The sequence below is a fragment of the Neoarius graeffei genome, chromosome 1 (assembly GCF_027579695.1).
Source record: "Neoarius graeffei isolate fNeoGra1 chromosome 1, fNeoGra1.pri, whole genome shotgun sequence".
Lineage (NCBI taxonomy): Eukaryota > Metazoa > Chordata > Actinopteri > Siluriformes > Ariidae > Neoarius > Neoarius graeffei.
The window spans coordinates 33,482,349-33,510,266 of NC_083569.1; the positions used below are offsets into that span (position 1 = coordinate 33,482,349).

At 40.5% G+C, this 27,918-nt stretch overlaps 1 protein-coding gene across 1 annotated transcript in view; it reads right to left on the bottom strand.

Moving 5' to 3' along the window:
* Window positions 1-27,918, bottom strand: part of tnr (tenascin R (restrictin, janusin)) — a 169,635-nt gene that overhangs the window by 10,718 nt on the left and 130,999 nt on the right. The window contains exons 13-18 of the mRNA XM_060918788.1: window positions 23,555-23,674; window positions 22,491-22,634; window positions 6,050-6,180; window positions 3,775-3,907; window positions 3,330-3,481; window positions 2,958-3,054 (exon numbers count right to left, since the gene is read on the bottom strand). Coding sequence (XP_060774771.1) covers window positions 2,958-3,054; window positions 3,330-3,481; window positions 3,775-3,907; window positions 6,050-6,180; window positions 22,491-22,634; window positions 23,555-23,674 — 777 coding nt within the window. The remainder of the gene's footprint in view (window positions 1-2,957; window positions 3,055-3,329; window positions 3,482-3,774; window positions 3,908-6,049; window positions 6,181-22,490; window positions 22,635-23,554; window positions 23,675-27,918) is intronic.

Genomic DNA, 27,918 nt, shown 5'->3' on the forward strand with positions numbered 1-27,918 from the left:
AAAAGTTATGACAGTATGTTGAAATTGAAATTAAAACTGATGACAATGATTTATAAATAATGTTTGATCTGTATTGCAGTCAAAACAATACAACAGCACATTATTTGATGTTTTACTCAAGAATGTTATTGTTTTTTCTCCAAAATAAACAAATTTCAGTTTAATTTCTTGCAACACATTTCAAAAGACATTGGGACAGTAAAGCATTTACCACTTTATAATGTTGCTATTCCTTCTTGCAACACTTAAAAGATGTTTAGGGACTGAAGACACCAAGTGATGAAATGTTTCAGGTGTTATTTTGTCCCATAATTCCTGCAAACAGGTCTTAAGATGTGCAACAGTATGGAGTTAACATTGTTACATTTTTTTGTTTCAAAACTCTCCACACATTTTCTATTGGGCACAGAGGGGACAGGCACCCTCTGTTTCCACATCCATGCCTTTATAATATGTACAGGATGTGGTTTTGCATTTTCTTGTTGAAATATGCATGGATGTCTATGGAAAAGATGTCATCTTGAAGGCAGAATATATTGCTCCAAAATCTCAATGAACTTTTCTAAATTAATGCTGCCAGCACAGGACACTGACACAACCCCATAAGATGACACCCTGGCTTTTAGACTTGTTGCTAGTAACAATCTGAATGGTCCTTTTCGTCTTTGGTCTGGAGCACATGGCATCCATTTTTCTTTCCAAAAAAAGACCTGGAATGCTGATTTGTCTGACCACAATACACTTTTTACTGTACGTTGGTCCATCCCAGATGCCTCTGAGCCTAGAGAAGTTGATGGCACTTCTGGACACAATTTAACATAAGGCTTCCTTTTTGCACAGTGAAGTTTTAACTGGCATTTGTGGATGTAACTCTGTAGTGCAGTGCTTGACAAAGATTTCCCAAAGTAGTCCTGAGCCCATGTGGTTATATGAGCTATAAATGAGTGACATTTCTTGATGCAGTGCTGTCTGAGGGATCAGAGACCATGAGTGTTCAGCTTAGGGTCGTGCCCTTGCCCTTTATGAACTTAATTTCCTCCAGATTCCTTGAATTGTTTAATATTATGCACCATAGAGGGTGGGTGGCATGGTGGTGTAGTGGTTAACACTGCCACCTCACAGCAAGAAGGTTCTGGGTTCAAGCCCAATGGCCAATGGGGGCCTTTCTGTGTGGAGTTTGGATGTTCTCCCTGTGTCTGCATGGGTTTCCTCTGAGCGCTCTGGTTTCCCCTACAGTTCAAAGATATGTAGGTTAGGCTAATTGATGGCTCTAAATTGGGTGTGAATGGTTGTTTGTCTCTATGTGTCACTCCTGTGATAATTTGGTGACTTGTCCAGGGTGTACCCTGCCTCTTACCCATAGTCAGCTGAGATAGGCTCCAGCTTGCCTGCGACCCTGCACAGGATAATGGATGGACCATAGAGGGTGAAATATCCAAATCCCTTCCTATCTTGTTTTTAAACATTTCAATCATTTTCTCATGCATTTGTTGACAAAGGCGGCACGGTGGTGTAGTGGTTAGCACTGTCGCCTCATAGCAAGAAGGTCCGGGTTCGAGCCCCGTGGCTGGCGAGGGTCTTTCTGTGTGGAGTTTGCATGTTCTCCCCGTGTCCATGTGGGTTTCCTTCGGGTGCTCCGGTTTCCCCCACAGTCCAAAGACATGCAGGTTAGGTTAACTGGTGACTCTAAATTGACCGTAGGTGTGAATGAGAGTGTGAATGGTTGTCTGTGTCTATGTGTCAGCCCTGTGATGACCTGGCGACTTGTCCAGGGTGTACCCCACCTTTCGCCCGTAGTCAGCTGGGATAGGCTCCAGCTTGCCTGCGACCCTGTAGAAGGATAAAGCGGCTAGAGACAATGAGATGAGATGAGATTTGTTGACAAACTGGAGATCCTTGACCCATCTTTGCTCCTCAAAGATTAGGCATTTCTTGGATACTGCTGTTGTACCTAATCATGATTACAATCACCTGTTGACGTCACCTGTTCCAAACAAATAATTATTTAAATGTTTTACCACATTACTAGCCCTAAATTGTCCATGTTCCAACTTTTTGGGAATGTGTTGCAGGCTTGAAATGCAGGAATGGATGTATATTAAAAAAAAATAATACACAAAGCTGACCGGAGAAAACATGAAATATCTTTGGTTCATACTATTTACAATGAAATATAAGTCAAAGTAAATTTAGAAACAACTGATTTTTGTTTTATTTGCATTTTCCCTTCCATCCCAACTTTATATATTATCTCCCAATATTAGAGTGGGACATTAATTTTCTGTTTATGTTTCCATTACATGTGTTTGTTTTTCTAGTGAGCTTCTAAAAATAACTTTGCCATTATCCAGGTTTGAATGTTTGTGTAGATATAGTTTGCAATGTTTTCTTTTTAATTTTAAATCTGAGTCATGCAGAGGCATTCTTCTTTTTCCGTCAAATAAATCTTAATGAATATAATTATTGTCTTATAATGAGATTTGCACAGAATATTTATGCAGCCAAATACAAATAAAATGGGCTCAGTAGTCTGTTGTGAAATTGGATTTTTGATGAAAACAATTACAGGGTTGTTTAAAGGAATTAATCTGGAAGCGGAAAATCATCATTACAGATTATGAACCCATTGTGGCATGAAGCAATCAAATTCTTTTCTACAATTGTATATACATTGCACAGTTGTTTTGCGATAAAAAAAAGTGATTGGTTATTGGTTTAGCCAATTATGTGTGAGCATTATGTGTACATATGGAAGAAGTCAAGTTTGTATTTTATATACAGTATACCCAGGAGCAATTGGTATAAATGTGCTAGCAGGATTAATTCTCTCCTGCCTTTCAAAGATAGAAAGACATCATATATCACCATGGCCTAAACATTCAGAATCCTGATCATCTTCTTTTTGTTTTATTTAAAAGTGGTCTTATCACTGCTACAAAAGGTGATTCTCATCTCACCTAGCCAGAACTCATCCTCCAGATTTCCAAATCCAGCCCTATATTCACTCCACTTCCTGGAAAAATCAGTCAGGCCATTCTGGCGACGCTGAAACACCTAAAACAAATCAAATCCATCACTCAGGTGATGCACATCCAGATCACATTCAGGTTGTAGTGTGCATATAGGAAATGTATTGATTTAGTGGATTTTTTTTTAGATTACACAGTATAGAGCACTTGTTCACTATGATAACTTTAACTTAAAACCCTCATGTTAAATTTAGTCCTTATATCCTGTTTGGGTCAATTCTGTAGATTGGATTTTAGAAAAGTGAACACATGATATCTAATAGATCTTTCTAAGTATTTCTAGAATTTCTAGACACTTACAATCCAGCCACCACCATCAGTAGTCATGTCACAATAAACCTGTACACCCTGACTGAGGTCGCGGTTGATGTAGACAGTGTAAACTCCACTGAGAAGTTCACCATTTAAAAGATGCTGAGCGCAGTTCTGTGGCACAGCAAACAACCGGTTTCCTAAGCAGACAATAAAAAACAAAAATGTTAGAGCTATATCCATGTCCAAGAAAAAAAAATAACTGGGGACTGCAACTTAAGACAGCCTAAGAGGAATTGCCAATTAAAATGAACTTGTTGTAGGAGGAAGTTCATTTTTCAAAAAGAGAGATTTGAAAAATAAAGTGGAAACTTGAATCATGCTGAAAAATAAGTTCGCAAAGGGAAAATAAGACCAAACCCACACACAACCACACTCAGTCAATCTAGCACTTCAATCAGGAACTGGTTTTATTTAAGCGAGGATGAGATACCAGTTGTGAAGGATGTAGACACAATGGCACTGGTCTCAAGGCCTCGGGCTGCCTGCAATCTCACTGTGTACTCTGTTGTCTCAGCCAGCCCCTCCAGACGGATCCATGTGTCCTCAGCATCCAGAATTAGCTCCTGTATTTGTTTGAACAAATAAATGCCCAATATAAAATGGTAACTTGCACACCCACACAATGGTTTAAATAACAATAATTTTATAAACAATAAAGTGATTGCCTTTCTCTCTACTTTTATTCCTTCACCAGACCAGAGGTTTTGCACAAGGTACAATATTCTGTTATGGAACAAACATTGCCTGCCATATTACCTCTTCTTATTTGCAGACACTTGCATTTTCACCAGTGCACACATGCATGTGAAAAAAGTGTTTTATTTGATTTATTTTAAAGGTGACATTATACCCATTTTCCACAAGTTAACACAGTTCCCTGAAGTCTTAATGAAATGTCTGTGGCATGCTTTAGTCAAAATACCTCAAGGATAAAGAACCACAGCTCCCTTCTCACCATGTCTAAACAGCCCTGTTCAAAACAGCTGACTTGAGAGCCTGTTCCTTTAAATGATAACAAGTCACTGCTACCCCCTCTTCCTTAGACTAGCCAATCAGTTGGCACTTTCCTCATGAATATTCATTCATGAAGACAGTTCTCAAGCCATGAGTGGAGATACTCAGATGAGAGGGTGGCATAATTCTAATGAGCTGACATAGAAAGGGGAGCCAAATCTGAACAGGTTGTTGCAGCACATGTTTTCTTAAATAGGCAGCCCAAAAGAAACTGACTGTGTATCTTATTTCAGACTTTGTGGGTTGGTAGGCACTCCAGATACCCAAATGTATGTGCCAAGCACTGAAAAAGTTAGTTTTTCTATATGTCCCTTTTAATACCCAAGGAAATAACGTGGGATAACCATTTTCCTGACAAAATTTAAAGTGCTAGACTGTGCCAGTTGGTTTAAGTGATGAATACAAGATGATTAATAGACCTACATGTTAGTTAATTTTAATATTTTCCAAACTGAAGGCGTGTAAATGACAGGAGTTTATGTATAGCAATAGGGCTATTTCCATTAAAAAAATCATAAACTATTGTGTATTCACTCTGACTTCATTGAAATTTCTTCTGAAACATCATAGCATATATCAGCATTTCTGTTTGTGTGTGCAGTCTTATTTCTCCATTGCATGATTGGCAGCTGTAATGTGGCTGGATTGTAATCGCATAGCGGTCTTGACCAACTCAGGCTGTGTACTGTCTATCCTGGTCATGATGACTTGGAGTTAGCCAATGGAGTTTTATTTTTCTCTATTTAGTTGTACTTTGTCAGCAAATACCCAGCCACTGGGGTTGCACAAGCCAGTGCCAGTGCATACTTAGTGCCAGTCCCAAGCCTGGATAGATTGGGGAGGGTTGCGTCAGGAAGGGCATCCAGTGTAAAAACCTATGCCAAATCAAATATGCGGATCACGAAGATCTACTGTGGTGACCCCTAATGGGAGCAGCCGAAAGAAGGAGTTGTACTTTGTCAGCTCATTTGTACAGGTGGCTTGTTTTCCTTGGTTGTTTGCTGAGTGTTGTTACTTCGACAGAATATTACACTGAGTGATATTTTGTCACTTGTTCAGTTGACACTAAAACTTTCTTGTCTAGAAGTTCAGCACTTCTTGTACCTGACTTTTGCACTGGTTGTACGTCAGTCTGGATAAGAGCGTTTGCTAAATGACTGTAATGTTATGTTCTTCATTAGAGGACCTGGGTATGTGGATGAGAGTTTCCTTCATCGGCCCTTCATTCATTGTGCATTACTGACACCCTCTGGACAATCAGCAGGACTGGAAACACACTGGGTCAAGTATTGATTGCATTTATGGAAAATATGAACTGCTGTGACTGTGTGAGACAGTCAAATGAAGTATAATGGACAAAGAGAGAAAAAATAATGGAGAGAACTACATTATGATGTTTCTGAGATCATTTTCTAAGTTTGCCAAAATATTCTAAATGATGAACTCAATATAACTTGTCAAAGTATATTAGTTTCATTTTGCATTTAGTAGATATTTTGTACAAGACATAGGCATGATGATTTACTTTGTTAAATCCTCACAGTAAAAAAAAAAAATCAGTAAAAATAAAATCATTTCCTAAATGAAACTAGTGAGCTGTGGAAATGGGAATATGAGTTTTTAAAATAGGTGCATAGATGCACCTGTTTTATTCAATACATCATGAAATGTGAAATTAATTTGTTACTAACCTTGCGGCTTCCATCGGCTGATTTATAAGTCAGCATGTAGTTGTCAATGTCTGCAATGGGTGGTTGCCATGAAATGAGGGCACTACGGTGGTTGACTTCACTAGCAGTCAGATTCTGGGGAGCATCCATAGCTGTGGAACAAAAGCTTTAAGGTCACACAAAGGACAATTTGACTAGTTTAAACTGATATACAGTAATCTGTATTGTTCACTTATGGTGACATCGAGTATGGTACAGTGACCATCCTCCGCTGCAGAGAAAATGCAGACACTTGCATTTTCATCAGTGCACAGATGCATGCGGGAAAAAAGGGTTTATTTGATTTATTTTAAAGGTGACATACCCATTTTCCACAAGTTAACACAGTTCCCTGAAGTCTTAAAGAAATGTTTGTGACATGCTTTAGTCAAAATACCTCAAGGATAAAGCACCACAGCTCCCTTCTCACCCTGTCTCACCCTGTCATAGATAAAGGAATGTTGGGGTTGCACGACTAATAATTGACAAAACATATTTTCCATAGTTAAAGTCAAAATTGTGTCAAACTGCACTTCAATTAACAGCCACACATGTCACAAATGAAATTTCCAGGTTCAGTTCTTTTTAGGCTACATTGTTAATGACACAAGTAAATAAACTGGAGCAATATATGTGCAAAATAATACATTTGTGTATTATATTACACTATTTATGCATGTACAGTGTCTTGCAAAAGTATTCATCCCCCTTGGTGTTTGTCCTGTTTTGTCGCATTAGAAGCTGGAATTAAAATTGATTTTGGGTGGTTAGCACCATTTGATTTACATAACATGCCTAAGACTTTAAAGGTGCATTATGTATTTTTTTTTATTGTGACACAACAATTAAGATGAAAGAAACTGAAATCTGGAGTGTGCATAGGTATTCACCCCCTTTCATATGAAACACCTAAATAAGAGCTGGTCCAACCATTTAACTTCATAAGTCACATAATTAGTTGATTAAGCTCCACATGTGCGCAGTCAAAGTGTCACATGATCTATCACATGATGTCTGTCTAAATAAACCTGTTTTGGAAGGACCCTGACTCTGCAACATTACTAAGCAAGCAACATGAAAACCAAGGAGCATTCCAAACAGGTCAGAGACAAAGTTGTGAAGTATAGATCAGGGTTAGGTGATTAAAAATATATATATCCCAAACCTTGAATATCCCAGGGAGCACCATTAAATCCATTATAGCAAAATGGAAAGAATATGACACCACTACAAACCTGACAAGAGAAGATTGCCCACCAAAACTCACAGACTGGGCAAGGAGGGCATTAATCAGAGATGCAACAAAGACACCAAAGATAACACTGAAGGAGCTGAAAAGATCCACAACAGAGAGGGGAGTATCTGTCCATCGGACCACTTTAAGCCATAGAATGCACAGAGTGGGGCTTTACAGAAGAGTGGCCAGAAAAAAAAGCCATTGCTTAAAGAAGAAAATAAGAAAACACATTTGGAGTTTGCCCAACAGCATGTGGCAGATTCCCCAAACACATGGAAGAAGATTCTCTGGTCAGACAAGACTAAAATTGAACTTTTCGGCCATCAGAGAAAACGCTATGTGTGGTGCAAACCCAACACTTTCCATCACCCTGAGAACATCATTCCTACAGTGAAGCATGGTGGTGGCAGCATCATGCTGTGGGGATGTTTTTCATCTGCAGGGACAGGAAAGTTGGTCAGGATTTATGGAAAGATTGATGGCACTAAATACAGGGCAATTCTGAAGGAAAACCTGTTTGAGTCAGCCAGAGGCTTGAGACTGGGACAAAGGTTCACATTCCAGCAGGACACTGACCCTAAACATACTGCTAAATCTACACTGGAGTGGTTTAAAGGGAAACATTTAAATGTCTTGAAATGGCCCCAGACTGCAATCCAATTGAGAATCTGTGGCATAACTTGAAGATTACTGAACACCAACGCAACCCATCTAACTTGAAGGAGTTGGAGCAGTTTTGCCTTGAGGAATGGGCAAAAATCCCAGTGGCTAGATGTGCTAAGCTAATAGAGACATACCCCGGGAGACTTGCAGCTGTAATTGCATCAGAAGTTGAATCTACATAGTATTGACTTTGGGGGTGAATACCTATGCACACTTCAGATTTCAGTTTTTTTTTTCATCTTAATTATTGTTTGTCACACAAAATGCACCTTTAAAATGGTAGGCATGTTATGTAAAGCAAATGGTGTTAACCCCCAAAAATCCATTATAAATCTAGCTTGTAATGTGACAAAACAGGACAAACACCAAGGAGGATTAATACTTTTCCAAGACACCGTACCAGTTCTTAAAATGCATGCTTATGGAAGAGATAGAGGCTCAGCTGGAATCGTTGATTCTGAAACTGACAGGATGCAGCACAACACATAGGGTCCTTATAGCTTAGCATTGGAAAATGAGCCTCAATCAGCCTCTTGAAGCTGGCATGCACTGCTAACCTGACTCAGAATTAACTGAGCTGTATTTTATAGTGATGTGCAACCAGAATGTACACTTTCACACACACAACAACAGAACAAATTTTGCCACATTGTAAGGTTTTATTTAAATAAGAAGACACCACCAATGTGCATCAGTATCTACCCCAAGTTGCCCAACCATTGGCTTATGGTGAACAATGTGAAAAACCATTTCTCTGCAGATTTTTGGGACCAATAACTGCATCACAACTTCCCCCCATTCGAGTGTCCCAGTTAACTCAATATAAATGATAGCTAATAACTCTAAAACTGGGAAAGGTTAGTGCTGCCTCAGTCTGTGACCTGATCAAATGTGTTCATTATGTGATTGCTCCAGCCTTGGGGGGCTGGAAGAGAGGAGGTGGGTCCTCATTCATTAGATAGGGAGGATGGATTTGTGGTTCTTAGCCAAACTGGGAGACTTTTGTCAGAAAGTCAGTCTTGTAACATGGTGCCCATTTTGACATCTGGGTTTGAAGGTGGTTGATGACTTGCTATGGTGGCACCCATTTTATGATCTTGAGGTGTGCCTGGTCCAGACTCAGTCAGCATTTGAGGAATAATGCAGTCTCTAGGGGTCCCCTAGAACATTTCTGGGTGCACCATGGCATCATCTTGAGGTAACAGCCTGATGAGGTTGTTTAATGATGAGCTTGAAGGGGTAAGTAAGGGGATAAATACTGTGACATGCTTGTTGATGATTTGGGTGAATATTGTTGCTGCAACAGGTCAAGGAGAGCCTGATGTTGCTGTTCTTGCATCTGGGACTGTACTATTTGGGTTAGAGGACTCTGATCCATATTTGCAACTCATCTACTGTGTAGCTCTAAGGTTTTGGCATCAGTTTGACAATGACAACAAAAGGCTAGAGCAGGAACACAGGAGGCTAAGGATGATATTGCACATGAACTTTATTATATACATGTTCCTTCTAGGAAAAATAAATAAATAAATTGTGCCTTGATCCAATGGAATCCTGGCTACTTTCCAGCTGTCCTGCATATCTAACTTCACACACACACACACACACACACACACACACACACACACACACACACACACACACACACACACACACACACAGAGCGAGAGAGGGGTGGGGGAGGAGAATCTAATTGTACTTTCAAAAACTAAGTCCGATAGGGTTTGTGGATTAGCGTCCAAGCAATGATGTTGAATGCTGAGCTAAAGTGAAGGAATATTCAAACACAAGTGTCCTTGTTTTCCATGTGATAAAGAAGGCAACAGAAGAAGATATGGCATAATGTATGGAGTCTGTGATGGAGTGATTAGCTGAATTGGAGACCTGGATATTGGTCAAGTACTTCATAATAACTGGAGTGAGTGCAACAGGGGATAGTCATTAAGGCACATAACAGACATCTCAGGCTCAAAGATGATGTTGGCCAATTTGCAGAAGGCGGAAACAGAAGCCTGTGCCAGGGAAATGGTGAGGTCAAGTCCACCCAAGTGGGCTTTATTGTCATTCCTAGATATAACTAGTATACACTAGAATGAAATGCCATTTCATTCAGGACCATGATGCAATACATAATACAGCACAGAACACAGGATTACATATACACAACAGTGTGAAACGAGTGAAAAAATATGCAATAAATGGAGAGGATAATAAATACACATGACAGAGTAACAGGACAGTGGAGCATAACACTGTATGGGAGAAACTAGTGCAATCTATTGTATGTAAACTTTTGACTGTGAAAGGAAACGTGACAGCAATATAAAGAAAAGAGATAAAAGTAGCAAAAAACTTGTTTCTTAATAGCAAAAAGTATCCCATGGGTGTGCAGTGATGGCTGTACAATGGTGGTTGTTGAGAATGGTTTGACGAGTCCAGGTGGCTGTTGGAGGCAGTTGAGTAAGAAAAAGAAGAAGAAGAAGAAGAAACCTTTATTTTGTCACATGCACACTTCAAGCAAAGTGAAATTCATCCTCTGCATTTAACCCATCTGAAGCAGTGAACACACACACACACACACACACACACACACACACACACACACTCAGAGCAGTGGGTAGCCACATCAGAGCGCCCGGAAAGCAGTCAGGGGTCAGGTACCTTGCTCAAGGGCACCTCAGCCCAAGGCTGTCCCACGCCAACCTAACTGCATGTCTTTGGATTGTGGGGGAAAACCGAGCACCCGGAGGAAACCCATGCAGACACAGGGAGACTTCCTCAGGAAAGAAGCTGTGTCAGAGTCTGGTAGTGGTGGCACAGATGCACAGGTGGCCAGAGGGTGAAGAGAAGGGTGGAATGGAAACAAGATGGCGCCGCAAGAGTGGCAGCTAGTTACAGTAGCTCTGAGCGTGTTTATGTGTTTTGGTATGTTTTTGTACTTTTTTCGTGTTTCTTTCTGCACTAGTCTCAGTCGGAAGTGTGCACCTCGGGATGTACTACTCGTGAGACTGTGCATTTGTATTTTTCTCTTTTTCTTTCTGGGGCTATTTAAATCGGCATCAGCGGACCCTTTTAGCCACGGCTCCATTGTTTACACTCGGGAGCAGCTGTTAGCACTGTGCAACACCAAGGTACTCCCCGTGGAAAGACCAGTGATCCCCGCGGAATTAAGGAGAAGGAGAAGGGGATGCAGAGCTGGAATGAAGTGCTGGGAGAAGAAAAGACGGTATAAACCATGTATACCATCTGTCATCATGGGAAACGTAAGATCTCTCCCTAATAAGATGGATGAGCTAACGGCGCTAACCAGGCTGCAGAGGGAGTACCGGGAGCGTAGCCTTATGTGCTTCACAAGACTTGGCTGAATGAACTCTCACCTGACTCACACGTCACTCTGGACGGATTTCAACTCCTGAGATCGGACAGGAAAGCCAAGGAGAGCGTTAAGAGGAAAGGAGGGAGTATAGCGATGTTTGTGAATGACAGATGGTGTAACCCGGGGCACATCAGGATAAAGGAGCAGTATTGCAGTAAAAACATTGAACTGCTAGCGGTTAGCATTCGGCCATATTACCTCCCGAGGGAATTCTCGCACGTTATCGCGATAACTGTGTACATCCTCCCAGCGGCTGACGCTGCTGCAGCCTGTGAGCTCTTACACACTACAGTGTCAAAGCTTCAGACATCGCACCCCCAGTCCCTGCTACTAATCTCTGGTGACTTCAATCATGCTTCTCTGTCCTCCACTCTCCCAACCTTCACTCAGTATGTGAAATGCCACACCAGAGACAAGAGAACTTTGGATTTAATGTATGTGAACACCAAGTACACATATAGTTCATCACCCCTCCCCCCACTGGGCCGTTCTGACCACAATTTGGTTCACTTGTCCCCTACATACATACGTATGGTGAATAAACAACCACCCACCAAGAGGTATGTAAGGAGCTGGTCTGAGGAGACCAGTATGGGACTGAGCGACTGCTTTGACACCACAGACTGGGATGTGTTGTGTGAACCTCACGGGGATGACATTGATAGCCTGACAACCTGCATCACAGATTACGTTAATTTCTGTGTTGAAAACACTGTGCCAGTCAGGAAAGGTATGGTGTTTTCCCAACAATAAGCCCTGGGTGACCTCTGAACTAAAAGCCCTATTAAACGAGAAGAAGAGGGTTTTTAAATCTGGCAACAAGGAGGAGATGAGGAGAGTGCAGAGGGAGCTGAAGAGGGGGATAAGGAGAGGCAAGGACAGCTACAGGAGGAAGCTGGAGGAGCACCTCAAGGGGAGCAACACCGGAGAGGTATGGAGAGGCCTGAAAACCATCTCTGGCCACACAAAGGACAGTAGGAGGGGCCCTGTATCTGGGGGCCAAGACTGGGCAAATGAGTTGAATCTCTTTTTCAACAGATTTGACTGTGCCACCCCACCCTCCCCCACTCACCATAGTCCTGACCGGTCTGTGATATCACTCCACCAGCCCCCCTCTCCCCTCATAATACCTCTGACACCAACAGCTCCCTCCTCACACCACATCACCCCCCTCCGATCCCTGCCAGACCAATCCACACACTCCACCCCCAACCTCACTCTACAGGACTCACACCTCGGCTACACCCCTTGCCTCTCCATAACAGCTGATCAGGTGTTGAAGGAGCTGAGGAGGATCAAGACAAGGAAAGCTGCTGGCCCTGATGGTATCAACTCCAGACTGCTTAAGGACTGTGCAGATCAGCTCTGTGGGATTCTTCTGTACATTTTCAACCTGAACCTCAGTCTGGAGAAAGTTCCACTTCTGTGGAAAACATCATGTGTGGTTCCAGTTCCCAAGACTGCGCACCCCAGGGAGCTCAACCACTTTCGGCCAGTAGCTTTAACATCTCACCTAATGAAGATCATGGAGAGGATTGTTCTCTCCCACCTCCGACACCTGGTGAACAGCGAGATGGACCCCCTGCAGTTTGCATATTGACCGGGCACTGGTGTGGATGATGTTGTCATTTACCTGCTACACTGGTCACTTTTGCACCTGGAGGGCACTGGGAGCACTGTGAGAATCATGTTCTTTGACTTCTCCAGTGCTTTCAACACAATCCAGCCATCACTGCTTAGGGGGAAGCTGGAGGGAGCTGGTGTCGACTGCCACCTGGCTGCATGGATCATCAACTACCTCATTAACAGACCGCAGTATGTGAGGCTCCGCGACTGTGTGTCTGATGTGGTAGTCTGCAGCACAGGGGCTCCACAGGGTACAGTGCTCTCTCCTTTCCTCTTTACACTTTACACATCTGACTTCAGCTACAACACGGACAGCTGCCACCTCCAGAAGTTCTCAGATGATACAGCCATCGTTGGACATGTGTCAGAGGGGGACGATCTGGAGTACAGAGAGGTCATCACCAACTTTGTCGCCTGGTGCGAACTGAACCACCTGCGCATCAACGCCAGCAAGACAAAGGAGGTGGTGATCGATTTCAGAAGGACGGTTACTCAAATTGCACCAGTGAACATCCAGGGTTTGGACATTGAGATCGTGGAGGAGTACAAATACCTGGGTGTTCACCTCAACAACAAACTGGACTGGACTAACAACACAGATGTCCTGTACAAGAAGGGCCAAAGTCGTCTCCACCTCTTGAGAAGACTGAGGTCTTTTGGTGTGTGCAGGACACTGCTTAGGACTTTTTATGACACTGTGGTAGCATCAGCGATTTTCTACGTTGTGGTCTGCTGGGGCTGTGAAATTTCAGAGAGGGACAGGAAGAAACTTAATCTTAATAAACTTAATAAATTATTTAATAATAAATTATTAATAAACTTAATAAACTTAATAAACTGGTCAGAAGGGCTGGCTCAGTCTTGGACTGTCCTCTGGACTCCATTGAGGTGGTGGGTGAGAGGAGAATGTTAGCCAAGCTGACCTCAATCATGGATAACCCCTCTCACATGAGGCTGTGGGGGCTTTAAGCAGCTCTTTTAGTAGTAGACTGCTACACCCACAGTGTAAGAAGGAGAGGTACCGCAGGTCATTCATATATTACTGCTGTCACAACTTGTAACGTAGCACCAATAACCTGTTTGTCATTTAATTTGCACTACTTCACCACTACTACCTCTGCCATCTCTCATCGATGCAATTATTATGTGCAATAATATAGGCCCTAAACTATTTTTATGCATACTTATATTTATATATATAAATATTATTTATGTATATATGTGTGTATATATACAGAGTCTACCTGTAATGTGCAATTTTTCCGAGCCTCTCAATAAGGCAATTTTTCTATACTTTTTCAAGGTAGATAATGCAAATAGCCCTCTGTATTTAATCCTTTGTTTTTGTCTAATTTTTATTTCAGTTTTATTTGTTATCTGTTTGACATTTTCTTGCTACTGTAACACGTGAATTTCCCCGATGTGGGATGAATAAAGTGAATCTAATTTAATCTAATGGGTCACCTACAATACTGGTGTCCTTTCTGACCCTGATGATCTCCTCAGCTGTTCTCACAATCGACTATAGGGATTTAAAATCTGAGATTGTACAATTCCCATATGAAACAATGAGACAGCTGGTCAGAATGTCTGTTGTCCCCCTTGTAGAAGGTGGTGTGGATGGAATTTGGGAGGTTTGCTCTCCTCAAAGTCTGCAGGAAGTGAAAGGATGACAGGGCATTCTTGGTTAGACAGGTGGGGTTGAGGATCCAGGAGAGGTTCTCTCTGATGTGCACACCAAGGAACTTTTGACTCTGTCCACAGTTGTGGTGTTGTGAAGTGAACCAGTTTTTGATTCAAGTCCTCCAGAAGTTAACATAATCTCTTTCATTTATTAATGTTTTCTCTGTACCAGTCTTCAAGCTGCTCCACCACCTTCCTAGGTGGCATGGTGGTGTAGTGGTTAGCATTATTGCCTCACATCAAGAAGGTTTTGGATTCCAGTCCAGTGGCCGACGGGGGTCTTTCTCAGGGTATCGGCACATTTTTCAAGTACAAATTTAAAGACTTTTAAGACCTTTTCAAGACCTCTAAATGGAAAAATTAAGACTGTACCATGGCAAAGAAAATGATAAATACGACAACTTAAAACTGTTTTCTGTAATAGTTTGTTTTACTAACTTTAAGAAGAATGCACACAATTGGTGAACAACAGGGTGCATCAATGGCAACTGTTAGACATGCAAACAGCTGAAGCAAAGTCGTGTGTTTTGGGCCTGCAGAACTACTGTAGCAGCAAGGAGAAGACTGGTGTTTACTGGAGAAAACACCATGAATCATTTCAAAAACGAAAACAATAAACGGCAAGTAGAACCAGCTGAACAACCTTAGCCGGCATTATTTCAATCCCCAAAGATTATCTTTGATGTGTGATTTTGTGTCTGACGGCAAAATCAGTCTGAGTGTCATACAGTATACAGCTGGCTGAGGAAGTTCTCGAGTATCTTCTGCATTATAGCAGGTAACAGCATAAACCTGTTTATGCAGTCATACAATCATCAGAGCGTTACATTAAACACAGAAAAACAACTGTCACCTTTCATAACCATTATCTCATCTCATCTCATCATCTGTAGCCGCTTTATCCTGTTCTACAGGGTCGCAGGCAAGCTGGAGCCTATCCCAGCTGACTACGGGCGAAAGGCAGGGTACACCCTGGACAAGTCGCCAGGTCATCACAGGGCTGACACATAGACACAGACAACCATTCACACTCGCATTCACACCTACGGTCAATTTAGAGTCACCAGTTAACCTAACCTGCATGTCTTTGGACTGTGGGGGAAACCAGAGCACCCGGAGGAAACCCACACAGACACAGGGAGAACATGCAAACTCCTCACAGAAAGGCCCTCGCCAGCCACGGGGCTCGAACCCGGACCTTCTTGCTGTGAGGCGACAGCGCTAACCACTACACCACCGTGCCACCTCATAACCATTATTATCAATATTAATCAATGTGTTGTAATAACTGTAAACTAATTATCATCAGTGCAATTGTTATATCAATGTTCATTATTCAAAAATAATCATTAATTATCTATAATCCATGAATAATTGTTTGTATTACTAATAATAATAATAATAATAATAGCTACTTTTTTAATAATTAAAAAAATGAACTCAATTTTATAGCATTTTAATTACTACTTACTTATTAATAAGCAGTGATTATCAAAATGTAATTTAATAATTATTCAGTCAGTCGGGTTCAATGCCTGAACTGATGATCACATCATCACTTTTTCTTTTGGCTAATCAGACACAAGGTACGCCACCACTCTTGCCGGAGCGGTTGGGGGTTAGGTGCCTTGCTCAAGGGCACTTAAGTCAATCCTGCTAGTCTGGGGAATCGAACCAGCAACCTTTTGGTCCCAAAGCTGTTTCTCTAACCATTAGGCCATGACTTCTTCTCCTTATTTTGGGGGTATTTGTCATCCCCCAACCACTTGTCGTTAAACAGACATCTTCCCATAATTATCAACGCTTTCTAGCGCCCACGTAAACTACCCACATATCTCTCACTCTTCATAACCACCGCACCACACCACACCGCACCACACCACACTTCCTCCAGTAGCCTCCTAACGTTAGTTCTTGATCTACGGAATGCACAGAATGCACAGAACCAATGCTGCCCCCAAAAGGTATGCTGGTCACTTTTAAAATTACGGTTAAAAAAATACCCCAAACCGGATGGAGACATTTCACTCGTTCGGTCCAATATTAAATTTAATACCTCCCTTTCGAAAATTCCAGTCATTCCAAACAATTTAAGACATTTTTTGGCCTTGAAAACCAAAAGTTGTATTTAAGACTTTTTAAGACTTTTTAAGGACCCGCGGGAACCCTGCTTTCTGTGTGGAGTTTACATGTTCTCCCCATGTCTGTGTGGGTTTCCTCTGGGTACTCCAGGTTTCCCCCATAGTTCAAATATATTTAGGTTAGGTTAATATGGGGTGGCCTTGAGCTGAAGTGCCCTTGAGCAAGGCACCAAACCCCCAATTGCTCTCCAGGTGCTGTAACATAGCTGCCTACTGCTCTGGGTATATGTGTGTGTGCCCATTGCTGATGGGTATGTTCACTGCTTCAGATGAGTTAAATGCACATAGGAATTTCACTGTGCTTAAGTGTATATAAAGTGTAAATAAAGATGTTCTGTGTGCTGACTCATCAAGGCTGCTGAAAAGGAGCAGTGTCACTTATGACTACTGTTATCAGTGAACTTGCTGATGTGGTTGTTGATGTCTGTGAAGATAAAATTCACCTGGTAGGCGTACTTTTTCACATTGCTTGTATTTTGGAGACTTCAACGGGGCATAGAACTCATTGAATGTGTCTGGGAGGGAGGCATCTTTGGTGCTGACAAAATGATACTTCCACTGCCAGTGATTTGTTTGAATCCCATGACACATGTGTTGTGTGTTATTGTTGGTAAAATGTTGTATTCTCTGTGTGTAGGAGGCCTTGATTCTCTTGATGCTGTTGGTTAGGTTTGTCCTTGCTGCCCTGAGTGCCACTTTGTTACCTGATCTGAATGCAATCATGGGTCTTGAGGCATGTGTGGACCTCAACATCGGATAATTTGAATGATCACATCATCATCCCTATACTTGCTTTTATAGCCAGTGACACAAGTGACACAAGCATGTTTCAATCAGTGTGAGTCTGCCCCAAATTCTGAGGTGGGGCAGTGGACAGCCTTATACCTTCTCTGTGTTCATATAAAAATAATCCAGTGTGTTTTCACCCCTATTAGAATGTAAATATGTTGAATTATATAGTATCTTGTAGGCCCTGAGGTGCAAGTTGTCCCATGAATGGCATGTACCTAATTATGAAATACTAACTTCTAGACAGTAGGAAGTGCCCATCTACACCATATAGGGCCATTTTGACTGCTTCTCTCTGGGGCCACATTAACTTATAAACAAAGACATACTTTGTACTGCACATATTATTCATACTATCACAGTATAATCCACAACCATGTCGGTCTTAATTTAAATACAGAGCTGAAACACTATGTAAATTAATGCCCAAAGGAGCAATATTCTGCCCATGAAGCATCTCAAAAGATGATATCTGTTGTGTACGTTCATATTCATACTCACAGCCTTTAATTTTCACAACTATTAAAACAGTACAGTAATTGAAATGCTGAAGACAGGTGATATTCCTCCAGAGAGAGGCATAAAGTCAGTTTTATGTTTTCATTTTAATTATATGCTAAGCTCTTATGTGCTACACTCTCTCCCATGAATGCCAAAATGACATACTTCAACATCTCAAAATCCCCTGTAGGACAGTACATATATTACAGAACATCACTGGGATGTTTGCTCTTTTTCAGCAATGAAGTATTATAACATTTTCATTTATTATTTTATAATAGCATGACAGCATCGAAATGCACTGTACTTTGAGGGTATATTTCTTTTCCAAATTTACTTGGCATTAATAAAAGTGTTAAAAATCTGTCTGAAGTCAAATTAATTCAGCAAATCACGACAAGTGATTGTACATCAAAATTCTGTCGCTAAGGCTGTGACACTTTTACATGCAAATTAATTTTCCCTAATCCATAAAACTAGGATTTTCTAACAGTTTCTAGGAGGGATGCTTGACTGAGAATGATTTTGAATGTGCCTGAGAGCTTTTGCTCCATTTGAAGCAGCCATGTCAGATTTTACTTTTTATATGCCTTGACTCATTTCCTCCTTGTGTTTCCCATGGGGGGGGGGGCACCACACACACACACACACACACACTCATCCCTGCTGACAACTATGCCTTACTTGTTTGTTATCTTCCCTGCCAAGAACTGTGTGGTGGGGTGTGGACTGCACATACCTTCTGTTTCCTTTAAGCAATGTACAGAGGCATATTAACACTGCAATTAGCTAACCAGCTTATTAGCTAATAGGCTATAAAATGAAAGCACTTTTAATAATTTCCTGGAGGTTCAAATAATCAATAATTAAAAAATATGTATATATATTGTTACTTCATTTATATGTTAGTCACTTTTTGTTTGTTAACTTGCTTTCCTTATTCTATAGATTCCAGATCACATCCATTTCCTATTTTACTTATGCAAGATTTAATCTACTCACCATTTATATGAAAATGAGAGGCTTGTGTTCAAAGTTATCCAAGTATTAGATTAATCCAGACTGTTTTGTTCCGATATCAGATACAGATAGGGACCTTTTGCGCCAATAAAACTAACAGTGTCCATTACTCCCACCCACGTTAACTTTGGGCCAACAGACATTCTGATATGATTGTGACACAACACATCAATCTGTCATGAATCACATTTCAGCCAGGGTACAACAAACTGTTCCCGCTGCTGCTTCACTTGGAGTAGGTCTATTAGCCAGCTAGCTATCAAGCAACCATGGATAAATATTTGAGTCAGTCCACATCGTCAAGTAATGCTGAGCCCAAACCAGCAAAATTGAAAAAATATGACAACAGTTACGGTATATCGAGTTTGGGTTTATTGAAAACTGCAACGAGAGACCAAAATGCCTTCAAGTCTTAGCCTTCAGGTGCTAGCAAACGAAGCCATGAAGCCAGCCAAGCTAAAGTGACATCGGTTTACAAAGCACTCTGAATATAAGGACAAAACAAAAGATTTTTTTCTGTTGAAAGAATGAGGCATACACCTGCCAGAAAACAAAGAATGGTGAACCTGGCCAAAACTTTAGAGAAAGCACAGAAGGCTTCTTATTTGGTGGCTCAAAGGATTGCTAAAAGTAAGAAGCCACACACAATTGCACAAGAACTCATACTTTCAGTGGCGGTTGAAATGTGTGAAGTTATCCTTGGGACAGAGGCAGCTAATAAACTAAAAGCTGTACCTCTCTCAAATGACACAGTGAGGAGGAGGATTGAAGAACTTTCAGCTGACATTCAGTCACAGCTACTGGATAGATTGCGTTCCTGTGAGCAATTTTCTATTCAGTTGGATGAATCAACAGACATTGCCAGTGCAGCTAAGTTGTTCTGGTTTGCTAACCATGGGATGGGAAAATTTTGGAGGACTTTCTGCTCTGCAAGGAGGTCCCTGGCAGGACAACAGGTGAGGAAATATTCAGATTCTTGAATGCTAGACTGGTAATTTGCTTTAAAAATCCATCGCTTGTTTAAATGCTGGCAAGTTCAAATGCAATTTGAATAAAATGACCCTCTGTTTACAAGTATATAAGTGTATTAACATGACTGAAATTGAAATGTGTTTCACTATGAAACAGGTCTGAAGTATTTAGGTCAAAAAGTTTTAGAATACAAATAGTTCCAATGGCATCTTAGAGTACAAATGGTAGTAAGATTATGCTTAATCTGTGTTTCTATTATGAGAGGGTCCTTGGAAAATGTTCTCCCCTCTAAGGGGTCCCTGGCCCCAAAAAGCTTGAGAACCCCTGGTCTAATCCAGTGAGCTGATGCTGCTTCAAGATCAACATCCTTAAAGGTACTTTAAATATTTTCTGAAACACTTTCAAAAAGATTCAGAAATTCATGATACCATATGATTGTGTTTGTCTCCCTTCTAGCCCTAAAGGGACAGGATGGTGTTGTTATTTTGTTCCTTAGGCAACATTTCTTGGCTGACAAGAGTGGAACATGATGTAGTATTTTGCTATTTGACATTATGCATTCTGAGATGCTTTTCTGTTCACCATGGTTGTAAAGAGTGCTTATTTGAGTTACTGTACCCTTCCTGCCAGCTCAAACGCTTCTGGCTTGAGGAAAAGGGATTTCATATATGTGAGCCTCCGCTACATTCCATTCACTCCTTCCATCACTGATCAGAAGGTTCTAATGTTTAAATAATGGTACAGCTAATTTACTACAGTTAGGGCTCTTGAGCAAGCCTCTTAACCTTCAACTACTTAGCTCAATTGTAAGTCATACAACAAATAAATGAAAATATATTACACAATCTTTTGAATCTTGAATTTCTCTCAAACCATAATGGGTGATACATGTATTATTCAGTCCCCCCAGGATTTTGCGGGCCTTTTTTCTGATTGTTGCGGGCTAAAATGTCTGATGTTGCGGGGGGTTTTCCAAAAAATTGCGATGAAAGTTGCGGTGTTTTTTAGATTTTTGTTGCGATTACATTGCGGGAGGAAGTCAGGGTCATTAAAACTACACAATACATCACTGGCAGTCCCCTACCCTTGCTAGAAGACATCGCTAGCACACGGTGTCTCAGGAGAGTGAGGGCAATCACTGCTGACCCCTCACAGCCGGGACAGCACCTGTTTACCCTCATGCCCTCTGGCAGGAGATACAGGTGCCTCAAAAGCAGGACAAACAGACTTAAAAACAGTTTCTTTCCCTGGGCCATCAGGTCCCTGAACTCATAAGAGAGTGTATGCTAGTGTAATGTGTAAATGATGTAAATATGCATTCCTTTCTTATTTCTATTTTACTCCTTTCTTATTCATATTTTACTGTTTTCTTTTAATATTTTACTGTTTTTTTTCTTTTTTATATTTATTATGCACCGGCCAGAGAAGCACTGCAATTTCATTGTATACCTGATGTGCAATGACAATAAAGATTCTATTCTATTCTGAAGTGAAAGTTGCGAGAAATTGTTGCGATTTTCTCTTTTTGTGATTAAAATTGAGTGATGTGTTAAATATTAAGTTATTACTGAAAAACTATTGATTAAAAAAACAAAGACACTGAGAAATGGTCCTATAAACAACTTTACCAATATAAAAGATTGCCAGGACTACAAAAATGCAGAAAAATAGGCTTTACTTATCCAAATGCAAAAGTTAAAGTGCATAGAACCTCACAGCACAACATGAAGTTACCTTAAAATATAATATAAATGCCTCAGCTTTCATGTAAGAAAAAAAAACTATTAATACTACTACTGTGCAGGCAGGCAGGTGTGCAGGCAGTCTCTCCTGAAGACTAAATTAAACAATAATTATAAACTAATAAAATAAATGGCTCAGGCTTCAGAGAAGAAAAAAAAAACCATTTGAACAGAATCTCACAGTATGATGCTGAAGCTGCCTAAACAATGGAAAATAAAATACCATTTTGGCAAAAGTGTTGGCATCCATTAATTTCTTGTATTAAGTAAAAAAAAATGTAAAGTGCACACAGTCCTTCACTGTAAACATAACACACTTTCAGTAACAGAATTTAAGCCTATATAAACACTGACTCGCACATGCTGCTTCTCTTGAACGTATGCACGGAAGTAAGGCGGAAGGTAGTTTGTTGACGTCACCTCAAGACAACGCCAACGATTGGTCAAATTTGCGGGAAAGTTGCGGTGATTGGATATAATTGCAACACCGCCCTGAATTCGCGGGGATTGGTTGAATTTGCGTTGAAGTTGCAAACATCAACATCACGAAATCCTGGAGGGTCTGATTATTATATCCTTTGTAGTTTGTGGGACCTTTTGCAAGTAAAATACAGCACATCTTCAAATATCATAACTTAGCTACATGTGTTTGAGTTACCAACAAAGGACTCACGTGTGATGAAGCTGGTGATCACAGTGCCACTGGTCAAAGGGCCCTTGGTGGCATAGAGAGCAATGGAGTAGGGAGTGCTAGGGAGAAGCTGACTCAGCTGATATTCCTGCTTGTTCCCTTCCACTAGAAATGTGTCTGCTGTCACTAGTTAGAAAAGAAAGTTAAGGTTCAATACTTCAACTCATTTGTCAAAGATAATGGCCTCATGTGGTTTGCTCTAAATCACTTTCCATCATTTCCACTTTTAAAACACGTACTTTGAAAGCCATAAATTATTATATACTATAAAATACTGTAAATTAAATGCAAATAATTTGTTACTGATCTGTTGATTAATTAGAAATTGCTTTAGCCTAGTCGCAGTAATCATGAGCTTAACCCAGAAACACTGGGCGCAAGGCTGGATGAGAAAACACCCAGGATGGGATGCCAGTCCATCATAGAACATCATGTGTAATCACATTCACACACTCATTCACAACTAGGGGCAATGTGGAGTCACCAATCCACCTACTGACATGCTTTTGGGAGGTCATAGGAAACCCCTAAGAAACCCACACACACACGTACATGGGGAGAACATGCAGAGAAACTCCACACAGAAAGTAACCTGAGCTCAGGACTGAACTAAGGACCCTGGAGCTGTGAGGCACCAACTCTATTCACATACTACCCTATTTTGTAAGTGAATGATTTCCTAAGTTAAAAAGCATTGTGTGTAATGAGCCATTAAAGAAATAAAAAAATAATATAAATTTTACAAGCAGTTAGAGTCAATATTGTGGCACTGAATACTGCAGAGGAGTCTACTGGCTGTTATACTACTCTTATCTCTCTCTCTCTCTCTCTCTCTCTCTCTCTCTCATTTCACCATCTGTCCCTTTCTCAATTCTTTCCTATCCTTTATCTCACTCATTCTGTCTCCTCTGTTTCCTCCATGATTTCTTTATATTTCTCCTCATTCCATTTCACTTTTCTGTCCTCTTCTCTCTCTGCCCTGACATGTTTTCCCTCTTTCTGTCTCCTCTTTCTCCTATGATCTCTCTTTTCTTATTTCTACCTACCTTGGCTGCGGGTGAGGGTCAGTACATAGTTATCCACATTGGAGCGTGGAGGAGTCCAGCGTAACAATGCTCCCTGTGGAGTGACGTTCAGCGCCATCAGTTCCATTGGCATGTCCATGGCTGCAGGTGAAAAAGACTGTAGTTTAGTGTAATTACCTCCACCAACTTTTTGGGAGAAAGTTATGGTTGTTTGTTTGTCTTTTCCCAATATAACTCAAAAAGTAGCAAATGGATTTTGATGAAAATTTTGAGGAAAGGTGAGCCATGGGCCAAATAACAATTGCTTAGATGTTGATGCAAATCCGGATGTGTATGTGGATCCAGGATTTTATTTATTTATTTATTTATTTTTGTCTGTTCCCAACATTACTCAGAAAGCAGTGAATGGATTTTGATGAAATTTGGTGTAGGTTCAAGTGATTTGATTTTGATGTTGATAATATGTGGCTTGACAGAGGTATGCACTCTACCAACTGCCTTTCTAGTTTATGAAAAAAGACTGTTTATCGAAAAGCAGTTTTGCATGACTGGCTGGGGTCTGATGTTTTCCTTGTTCTTTTTTCATGTGCAGAGGATTTTCAGAGGTAGTTAAATATAGCACATCTCTCCAAATTGAAACTAATTTGTTTTGATTAACATCTTGAGGAAAATCACAATTTTCTAAATGAGCAGAGCTTTTCAGAGAAATTATACAGTCTAATGTGCCTGCTCCACACATCTTTATGCATATAAATGATAAGATTTGCAAGCCTTACTTTGTGTTGTAACAATGTCAAAAAGTTACGGATTTGAAATAAATTCTGATGCTATATTTCACTGGAATGTCAAATCAATTCAAAGTTTTATTTGTAAACACTTTCAACAATTGTGAATAATATGAAATTGATGTACAGAAATCCAGATTAGATCTAGACCCCCAAAAAAACTAGCCAGAGGTGTCACTGGAAAAAAATAAAATAAAATTACCACGTCATTGTTGGGTTGATGTTGGTTCCAAAAGAACCCTGGGAGTTATATAACTAGCAGTCAATTTCACTCTCCTAACCCACATGGAATTACTTGAGAATCATCTGGATAATGTCATGAAGAATTGGACACACCCTAGGAGTCACTGAAAAGGCACATTCACCCCACTGAGAGGGGCAAAGTTAACTGTGTAGAACCTGGAAAAAGCACTTGGCAATACCCAGATACAGGAACTGCAGCACAGGTTTCCTGGAGCAGCATTCCCATAAAGAGGAGACGTTTCTCATAGAGTGGCATGTGATGGTAGGGGATGGGGGTCCAGTACACCTACAGGTGATCAAGTCCAGACCCAGATGCTTAGATAAGAGTGTTTCCATGTCTATTCTTTGTAGCTGGAAAACAGTTGATCTGAGGATTGGATAGTCACCATGCAGTCTAAATATTACTGCAACAAGGAATGCTTTGCAGGCTGTCCTTCATGGAATGCTGAAAAATCAATAGATTGACTTACAAAATTGGGTGATATGACTTTGGTCAGATATCCTAAATTCAACCACAAGATGATGGAATCCTCTGGGGTCCTCCTTGGAGCATGTAGTTCTCCCAAGCTTTTGCTGAAACAGTGACTAATAAAAAGACAGCTTTAGAGTCACCCATCTTAATTTGACATCTTTGCATAGCCTTGCATAGTCATAAGGGAGACAGAAGGGACTTCAGAATGGGGGGTGAAGGGGTTAAGACTATGTGCCAGGCTCTTAGGTAATCATGGTGGATGGAAGTGTCTTGCCCTTTTCAGAAAAAGGTTTAATACGTTGGTGAGCCCATGGCAGCCATGGTGCCATGTACTGCATCTACACTTGGCATAGATGAGGAGTAGCTGCTATCCATCCATCCATCCATCCATCCATCCATCCATCCATTATCTGTAGCCACTTATCCTGTTCTACAGGGTCACAGGCAAGCTGGAGCCTATCCCAGCTGACTATGAGCGAGAGGCAGGGTACACCCTGGACAAGTCGCCAGGTTATCGCAGCTACCTAGCAATCCCTAAATAAATGGTAGCATTTTGGAAATCATGCAATGTACTGGATCCAGAAGATGAGCTGCATAGCATTCACAGAAAAACTTGAAGCCAAAGGGATACAAGTCCTGGACTGCTTGGTAACAGTCCTCAGTTGGCAATTCATTTTGAGAGGTCAAATCCACAGACTGGAGCTGTCAGATTTCTCTGTCCATTAGGCCTGATCAGATCAGGTTTAGCAATCCTGGAGTCTAGCACTGTATATAGGTGCATCTCAAACAATTAGAATAGTGTGAAAAAGTTCAACTTTTTGTAATTTAATTCAAAAAGGTAAACATTCATATATTCTATATTCATTACATATAAAGTGAAATATTTCAAGTCTTTTTTGTTTTAATTTTGATTATTATGGCTTTTAGCTCATGAAAATCAGAAATCCAGTATCTCAAATTATTAGAATATTTCCTAAGATCAATCAAAAAAGAATTTACAATACAGTAATCCTACAGTAATGCATGGTATTTATACTCTTTGCTTAGTAATTTACTCAAACTCGAAACTAAATATTCTAATATTATGAGATTTTTTTTCTTTTTTTTTGCGCTGTAGGCCATAATTATCAAAATTAAAAAAGAAAATGCTTGAAATATTTTAGTTTATTTGTAATGAGTCCAGAATATATTCATTTTCACTTTCTTAAATAACTGATGGAAAATACTGAACTTTTTCACAATATACTAATTGTTTGAGATGCACCTGTAGTATCAATAATCTTCTAAGCAATACTATAGCCACAATATAATACTAAACCCATTTCCAGAAAATTGGGATATTTTCCAAAATTCAATAAAACAAAACTATGTGATTTGTTAATTCATGCAAACCTTTATTTAACTGACAAAAGTACAAAGAAAATATTTTCAATAATTTTACTGACCACCTAAATTGTATTTTGTAAATATTCAAAGATTTAAAGATTCAAAGATTCAATTTGCAAGCAAGGATGGGTCAAGGTTCACCCCTTCATGAGAAAATTCATGAAAGAATTGCTAGTCAATTAAAAAAGAACATTTCTCAACACAAGATTTTAGGTCTTTGAAAATCTATAATGCATAATATCGTGAAAAGATTCAGGGAATTTGAAGACATCTCAGTGCATAAAGGCCAATGTCAGAAACCACTGTTGAATGTGTGTGACCTTTGAGCCCTCAGGCATCACTGCCTGAGAAACTGTCATGCTAATGTGACAAATATAGCCACATGGGCTCAGGGGTACTCTGGAAGACCTTTGTCACTTAACACAGTCCGCCACTGCATTGAGAAACGCAACCTGAAACTGTATTACACAAGGAGGAAGTTATTCATCAATTATATCAAGAAACGGTGCAATTTCTCTGGACTCAAACTCATCTCAGATGGACAGAAAGACACTGGAAATGTATTCTGTGGTTAGATGAGTCCACAATTCAGCTTGGTTTTTGGGAAAACCGGATATGGCAAGGAGGGTGTGGTTGAGCATCAGCTGTGAATGGTGAGGAGTCAGGTTGAACCAGCAGATAACATATGATGATTTACACCTGTGTCTAATTACTGGCTGTCTATTAATGTGTGTCTCTGTGTGGCTTTGATATAGCCAGTAATGAGAGCGAGCTGTGTTCTCCAGCATGTTTGAGAGTATACATATGTTAGTAGTCACTGAAAAGTGAACTATAAAAAAATAAAGGACACCTTGAACTGTCGCGGCTGTCTCCAGTTCCTCACTGCCCCAACCTAGGAAAGTGTTACACTGGACATCAAGTTCTCAGTGCCAAATATTAACACAGCCATCCCGTTTATTATCAGAGAAAGGTGAGAAAGCCAGCATCTGTGATGGTATGGTGGTGTATCAGTGCCCACAGCATGAGTGAGTTGCATGTGTGTGAAGGGATCATTGATATATTGGGACATATATTGGGTTTTTAGGCATCAAGGCAACATCTCTTCCTGGGAAGTCCATGCTTATTTGAACAGGACAATGCCAGGCCTCATTCTGCATGGGCTACAACAATGTGGCTTCGTAGACACAGAGTGTGTGTACTTGACTGGCCTGCTGCTAGTCCAGATTTGTCTCCTATTGAGAATGTATGGTGCATCATGAAGAGGAGAATCAAACAACAGCGACCACAGATTGTTGAGCAGCTGAAGTCTTTTATCAACCAAGAATGGACAAAAATTCCAATTGCAAAACTGGAACAATTAGTATCCTCAGAGCCCATACGATTAAAAAGGGTTATTAAAAGGGAAGATGATGTAATACAATGGTAATAATGCTTCTGTCACAACTTTGAGTGTTGCAGGCATCAAATACTAACTTTGCTTATATTTACAAAATACAATT